Consider the following 7919-nt stretch of genomic DNA (forward strand, 5'->3'; position numbering starts at 1 on the left):
CCCAGGAGAGAGGTGGTGGGTGCTTTGGGAGGAACGGTTGGCGAAAGGGCTGGAGGGAGGCAGCATGTCTGGCCTTGCAGTAATAGGCCTTGAGTTACTGCTGGTAATCCTGTCTTCCCCTTGTAGGGTTAGAGGAGCTCAGAACATGTGGTCTCCTTGCCGTTTTTGTAGTTATATATTACTTTTTGAGTTGTTGCTATGTATTTGTTCAAAGAAATGAAATTTCCCCCCAGTATTTCTTCTATATGTATTGATTGAAAATAGAAAAAAAAAAGCTGTATTTATTTTAGCAGCTTTGAGATTAACAAATTTTTTTTTCTTTTTTCTTTGATGTAGACGTAAAATTCATCCTGATCAGAAAAATATTAATGCTTATGTTGTATTTAAGGATGTCAGTGCTGCTACAAAAGCATTGAAAAGGTAATTTTATTTCTTAAAGGTTTAAACAGAGTTACTGTATTTAAGGCAGTTTGTTGTACTACGGTGGCTTGCATGTTCCTGTGAGGCTGGGGCTATGCCACTGGTATTTCAAATACTAGCAGAGTCACCCATGGTGGACAGGTTTCAGCAGAGCTTCCAGACTAAGACAGACTCAGAAGAAGGAAGGGGCCGTCCACTTTTTAAAGTATTGGCCAGTGGAAACCTTATGAATAGCAGTGAAACACTGTCTGATACATTACTGGAAAACTTTGTGAATAGCTCTGGAACATTGTCTGATATAGTACTGGACGATGAAGCCCACAGGTCAGAAGGCACTCAGAATACGACTGGGAAAGAGCTGTCTCCTCAAAGTAGAGTCGATCTTAATGACATGGACGGAATAAAGCTTTTGGGACCTACATTTGCTGCTGTGGCATGACTCAAAATGGGAAGAAACATCTACAGAATCCATTAATAATTGGAACATGAAATCTACGAAGTATGAATCTAGGAAAGTTGGAAGTTATAAAAAATGAAGTGGAATGCATAAAGATCAATATTCTAGGTATTAGTGAGTTGAAATGGACTGGTTTAAACCATTTTAAATCAGACAACCATATGATCTATACTGGGAGTGACAAATTGAAGAGGAATGGTGTGGCATTCATTGTCACAAAAAATGTTTCAAGAAATATCCTGAAGTACAGTGCTGTCAGTGATAGGATAATATCCATATGCCTACAAGGAAGACCAGTTAATACTCCTGCTATTCAAATTTATGCACCAACCACCAAAGACAAGGAAACTGAAGACTTACTAACTAATGCAGTCTGAAATTGACCAAACATATAATCAAGGTGTGTTCATTATTACTGGTGACTGGAATGTAAAAGTTGGAAACTAAAGAATCTCCAGTAGTTGGAAAATACGGCCTTGGTGATAGAAATGATGCTGGAGATCACATGATAGAATTTTGTAAGACCAATGACTTATTCTTTGCAAATACCTTTTTTCAGCAACATAAATGGTCGTTATACACATGGACCTCACTAGATGTAATACACGGGAATCCAATCAACTACATCTGTGGCAAGAGACTATGGAGAAACTCAATATCTTCAGCCAAAACAAGGCCAGGTGCTGGCGGTAGAACAGACCATCAGTTGCTCATATGCAAGTTCAAGTCCACGAGAGCCAAAATATGACCTTGGTTATATCCCTCCTGAATTTAAAGAACATCTGAAGAATAGATTTGACTCATTGAACACCAGTGACCAAAAACCAGATGAAGTGTGGGATGACATCAAGAACATCATCCATGAAGAAAGCAAAAGGTCATTAAAAAGATAGGAAAGGAAGAAAAGACCAAAATGGGTGTCAAAAGAGACTCTGAAACTTGCTTTTGAATGGAGAGTAGCTAAAGCAAATGGAAGAAATGATAAGATGAAAGAGCTGAATAGACGATTTCGAGAGCAGCTCAAGAAGACGGAGTCAGTTACTACAATGAATTGTGCAAAGACCTGGAGTTATAAAACCAAAAGGGAAGAACACACTTAGCATTTCTCAAGCTGAAAGAACTGAAGAAAAAAAATCCAAGCCTTGACTTGCAGTACTGGAAGATTCTATGGGCTAAATATTGAATGATCCAGGAAACATAAAAATAAATAAATAAATAAAAGATTGAAGGAATACACAGTCACTGTACCAAAAAGACTTAGTCACTGTTCATCTAATTCAGGAGGTAGCATATGATCAAGAACCAATGGTAGTGAAGGAAGAAACTGAATAGAAGAAATTGGTGAAAAACAAAGTTCTAGGAATTTATGGAATACCCATTGAGATATTTCAACAATCAGATGCTGTGGTGGAGGCACTTACTTATGAATCCAGACATGTGGAAGACAGCTACCTGGCCAACTGACTAGAAGAGATCCCTATTTGTACCCATTCCATAAAAAAGTGATCCAACAGAATGTGGAAATTGTCAAGCAGTATCATTAGTGTCACACACAAGTGAAATCTTACTGAAGATAATTTAGAAACAGTTGCAGCAGTACATTGATAGGGAACTTCCAGAAGTGCAAGCTGGGTTCAGAAGAGGGCATACAACAAGGGATATCATTGCTGGTGTCAAATGGATTTTGGCTGAAAGCAAAGAATACCAGAAAGATGTTAACTTCTGTTTTATTGACCATGCAAAAGCATTCGACTCTGTGGATCATAACAAATTATGGATAACATTGAGAAGAATGGGAATTCCAGAACACTTAATTGTGCTCATGAAAGGAGCTTTGGTGACACAGTGCCTAAGGCATTTAACTGCTAACCAGAAGGTTGACGGTTCAAACCAGCCACTCTGTGAAAGGAAGACAGCGCAATCTACTTCCGTAAAAATTTACTGCCTTGGGAGCCCAATGGGGGTCTCTAGGAGTTAAAATTGACTCAGTGGCAGTGGGGTTTTAATTGTGCTCATGAGGAATGTGTACATGGACCAGGAGGCTGTTGTTCGAACAGAACAAGGGGGTACTGCATGGTTTAAAATCAGGATGGAGTGTGCCAGGAGTATATCCTTTCACCATACTTATTCAATCTGTGTGCTGAGCAGATAATCCACGAAGCTGGACTATATGTAGAAGAACACAACATCAGGATTGGAGGAAGAGTTGTTAACATGCAGACAACACAGCCTTGCTTGCTGAAAGTGAAAATGACTTGTAGCACTTACTGATGAAGATTAAAGACTACAGTCTGCAATTTGGATTACACCTGAACATGAAGAAAATGAAAATCCTCAGAAGTGGACCAATAAGCAGCATCATGATAAATGGAGAAGAGATTGAAGTTGTCAAAGATTTGATATTACTTGGTTCCACAATCAACACTGAAGGAAACAGCAGTCAGGAAATCAGATGACAGCTTATTGCACTGGGGAAATCGGCTGGAAAAGACCTCTTTAAAGTTTTGAAGAGCAAAGATGTCTTTTGAAGACTAAGGTGCTCCTAACCCAAGCCATAGTATTTTCAGTCTCCTCATATGCTTGTGAAAGCTGGCCAGTGAATAACAAGACTGAAGAAGAGTTGATGCTTTTGAGTTGTGTTATTGGTGAAGAATACTGAAATACCATGGACAACCAGAAGAATGAACAAATCTCTCCTGAAAAAGTGTAGCTGGAATGCTCCTTAGAAACAAGAATGGCCGGTTTGCCTCACCTGCTTTGGTCGTGTTGTCAGAAGGGACCATTGGAGAAGGATATCATGCTTGGTAAAGTGGAGGGTCGACGAAAAAGGGGAAGGGACCTCATCGAGATGGATTGACCCAGTTGCTGCAACTTTGGGGTCAGGTATAGCAAGGATTGTAAGGCTGGCGCAGGACCGGGCAGTGTTTCGTTCTGTTGTACGTTGGGTGGCTATGAGTTGGAGCTGAGTTGACAGCACCTAAAAACAACAACATTGTATTTAAATATGTGTGAGTACGTTTTTTATTCTGTTTTCTTTAAAGCTAATATTACAATAACTCAGTGCTCACTTTTAATCATTTTCCCTTATATTTATAGAAATGGGACCCAAATTGCAGATGGATTTCATATTAGAGTTGATCTTGCATCTGAGAGCTCATCTGTAAGTAGTATTTAATTTTGTTTACAAGAAGTTAACTGTAACTTTGCAGAGAAAAGTATTTCCTTCAAAGCTTTTGCTGAGGGGAGTGGAATTAGTAGTGTGAGCATAAGGAAAATCACAAACGAAAACAGTCTTTCTCCCCTGTGGTAATAGTAGTGGTGCTTAGAGTGGCACAAGGGCTTTTAGTCAACATTAGTTTAAAAAATAAAGTCTCTTCTGCTTGAATACTTCCCCCACCCCAGCTATTAGATTGAATATTCCTAGAATATTATGGCAAGCAGAAACATTAGAAGTCATCTGGTCTGACATTTTATAGACTGAGGTCAAGAAAGTTCAATCATTCACTAAGCATTATTTGTATATCTCCTCTGTGTCTAGTATACTGATAGGACAGTCTTAGTTCTCTAGAAGCCCACAGTATAAAGGTGGAAACAATAAGATAAACAGATCATTACGTGATTTTATGGTAAATATATGATAAATGCACAGGATGCTCTTAGTCAGCACAGGAAAGGGGCATTTAACTTGGGTAGGTGCAAGCAAGAGTCAAGGAAGGATTCCAAGAAAACAGGTCTTAAATCAGTTTTGAAAGATGAGTAAGATGTTGTTCAAGCCATTCCCTCCTCATTTCTCCCCATCCCCACCCTCAAAAAAAAAGCTGAAGGGCACATCTGGGCAAGAACATCAGCATGAATGATGGGGACACACACCGTAATTTGCCAAGGGAATGGCAAGAGCTTCCTATGGATAGAAAGTATGAGGTACAGGAGACAATGACGAGGTGTGCTGGAGCAATAGAAGCCAAAACATGAATACCCTTGGTTGCCATGCTGATGGGTTTGGATTTTGTCTAGCAGCTGTTTTAAAATTTTAAACAAGGGAGTGAGGTGGCAAAATACACCTTTTGCAAAGGTCTCTCTGGAAGTGAGGGAAGGATTATAAGTGTTTGCCACAGAAACAGAGTTCATTTTCAGTTGCTGTCAGAGTAACTTAGTTTAGAAATGAAAAAGACCTGGACGAAAGTACTGGCTTTTATTGGATATGACACAGGGGTCAGAAAACCTGTGGTTGCTAAATCCACCCACCACCATTTTTGTTGATAAAGTTTTATTGGAACATACCAAAAAAATAAAGTCACTGCCATCGAGTCAATTCCAACTCATAGTGACCCCTATTGAGTTTCTGAGGTGGTAAATCTTTACTTGTTTGTTTTTAAATTTTTATTGTGATTTGGGTGGAAATTTACAGAACTAATTTGCTTTCCATACAACACTCACATATACTTTGTCTCATGACATTGACTCCAATTTACCACAATGCAACAGCTCCCTTCCCACTTCCTCCCAATAGTTACCTCTTCCCTGCACTCCTGCCCCCAGGCTATCTCCCTGTGCATACACAGCCCTTCTATTCTCCCATGATTGATCTCTCCAAGGAGTATATCTGTCTGTTGTAAATGTTCAGCTCATATGCCTATCTTTTGTTTGGCTGGAAGCCACAGGTGTGAGTTCAATTCCAGACCTAAAGGGCAGCCAGGGGCCATAGTTTCAGTGGTTCGAACAGGCTCTATCAGACCAGCAAACCTGGTCTTTTTTTTTTTTCCAAATGATTTTGAGTTTTGTTCCACATTGTTCTCCCACTCTATCCAAGATCTCCTACATAGATCCCTCTCTGAGTGGTTGACAGTGGTAGCTGGGCACTATCTAGTTCTTCTGGTCTCATACTCATTTAGGCTGAGGATCACATGGTGTACCAGTCACTTGGACTAATTGTTTCCATGTGTCTTTGGTTTTCTTCATTCTTCTTTGCTCTGGATGAGGGGAGATCCATCATTGCATCTAGATGGCTGCTTGCAAGCTTTTAAGACCCCAGTTGCTGCTTGTCAAAGTAGGATGTGGAACAATGTTTTTATGTAGCATGTTATGCCAATTGAGCTTTATGTCCTCTGCAGCTATGGTCCCAACGAGGCAGTAAATCTTTATGGCAGTAGATTGCTTCCTCTTCCTTCCGTGGAGCTGCTGGTGGGTTTGAACCACTAACCTTCTGGTTAGCAGTCAAGTGCCTGAGGCACTATGTCACCAGAGGTCCTTACTGCAACATAGATACTCTTATTCATTCACCTATTGTCTGTAGCAGCTTTCTTGCTTTAACAGCAGAGTTGAGTAGTTGGTGACAGAGACCACAAGGCCCTTTATATACAAACTTTGCCTACCCTAATAGAGCAAGCCTTTCTTGAGCACCACCATTTGTTAGTGCCAGCTGTGAATAAAACATCACTCACTCTGGTGGCACTCACTCATAGCCCAGGTGGGAAGATGGAATAAGTACATCATCAAACGAGATGAGAGAGAGATGGGTAGCTAATTCAGGAGGAATAACCAGGCCTGCATGGGAGAGTGTGAAGGAAAGGGTGGATTTTAGGATGCCTTCTGCTTGTGTGTTTTTTTCTTAACTCTCTTTGTGTTTCAGAGGGACAAGAGATCAGTATTTGTGGGGAATCTCCCTTACAGTAAGTTTCTTTAAATAAATAAGGTACCTGTTTATTATTAAAATATGGGAAAAATGAATGAAGAATGAAGTATAAATAGACTAATTTTCATGGCTATCTACAGAGTCACTCTGAGACAGAATCTACCTAATGTCAGTGGGTTTGGCTTTTTTGTTTTGGATATGTAAATTTTATTATGAAAAATTTCCAGCTTTCTAGGGGGATTCCAAGTCTTAATTTCTGTTTTGGCTATATTTTATTTCAGAAATTGAAGAATCTGCTGTTGAGGAACATTTTTTGGACTGTGGAAGTATTGTGGCTGTGAGAATTATGAGAGACCAAGTGACTGGTATTGGCAAAGGATTTGGCTATGTACTGTTTGAGGTATGACAGACTCATACATTATCACTGTCCTTTGAAAATGAACTGGGAGGGATTGCTACTACCATTTCATCTATTCTAATATAGCTATCATTTTAACCATCAAATTGTATTTTAAGAAAACTGAGTTCATAATAATGTTTTGGATATAGGGTGTGGAGGGTACTGCTTCTCTGAGTCTCAATTTCCCCTTCTGTAAAATGGAGAAAATAATTGACTATTCTCTTAGTTAGAAGACAATTTTAGTCTTTTATACAAAATTTGTTGTATTTAGTTGACTACATACAACATTATTTCATGCCTAACATTATTAAAACTCACTGCCATCCAGTCGATTCTAACTCATAGTGACCCTGTAGGACAGAGTAGAGCTGCCCCACAATGTTTCCAAGGCTGCTCTGGTAGCCTAAAACACTTGACTGCTAACCAGGAGGCTGGCGGTCCAAACCCACCAGCCACTCCTCAGAAGGAAGGTTGGGCAATCTACTTCCATAGTGATACTGCCTTGGAAACCCAAGGAGGGGGTCCCCATGAGTCAGGTGCTACTTGATGGCACATAACAATAACAACAACAAAATCTTTATGGAAGCAGACTGCCTTATATTCTCCCACAGAGGAACTAACTGGTGGGTTTGAACCACCAGTTAGTAGCCAAATGCCTTAACCACTGCACTACCAGAGCGCCTCCTAACATTATTGTTGTTGTTGTTATGTGCCGTCAAGTTGGCCCCGACTCATAGCGACCCCTCCAAAGAAAATCCAAAGATTTTCATTAAGAGGAGTTTTATTGGTTTAAAAGATTCCATGTGATTAGTTGGTTTAATACCTAACTGCAAAAACGACAAGGAGGCCACATGTTCTGACCTCCTCTAACCCTACAAGGGGAAGACAGGATTACCAGCAGTAACCCAAGGCCTATTCCTGCCAGGCCAGACATGTTGCCTTCCTCCAGCCCTTTCTTCAACCGTTCCTCCCAGAGCACCCACCACCTCTCTCCTGGGTTCGATAATTCA

At 40.1% G+C, this 7919-nt stretch overlaps 1 protein-coding gene across 1 annotated transcript in view; it reads left to right on the top strand.

Moving 5' to 3' along the window:
- Positions 1–7919, top strand: part of RBM34 (RNA binding motif protein 34) — a 39831-nt gene that overhangs the window by 19930 nt on the left and 11982 nt on the right. The window contains exons 7-10 of the mRNA XM_007938473.2: positions 337–420; positions 3974–4037; positions 6507–6546; positions 6791–6909. Of these exons, the coding sequence (XP_007936664.1) occupies positions 337–420; positions 3974–4037; positions 6507–6546; positions 6791–6909 (307 nt within the window). The remainder of the gene's footprint in view (positions 1–336; positions 421–3973; positions 4038–6506; positions 6547–6790; positions 6910–7919) is intronic.

The sequence above is a fragment of the Orycteropus afer genome, unplaced genomic scaffold, assembly GCF_000298275.1.
Source record: "Orycteropus afer afer isolate SDZICR_OR568_19922 unplaced genomic scaffold, OryAfe1.0 scaffold00050, whole genome shotgun sequence".
NCBI lineage: Eukaryota > Metazoa > Chordata > Mammalia > Tubulidentata > Orycteropodidae > Orycteropus > Orycteropus afer.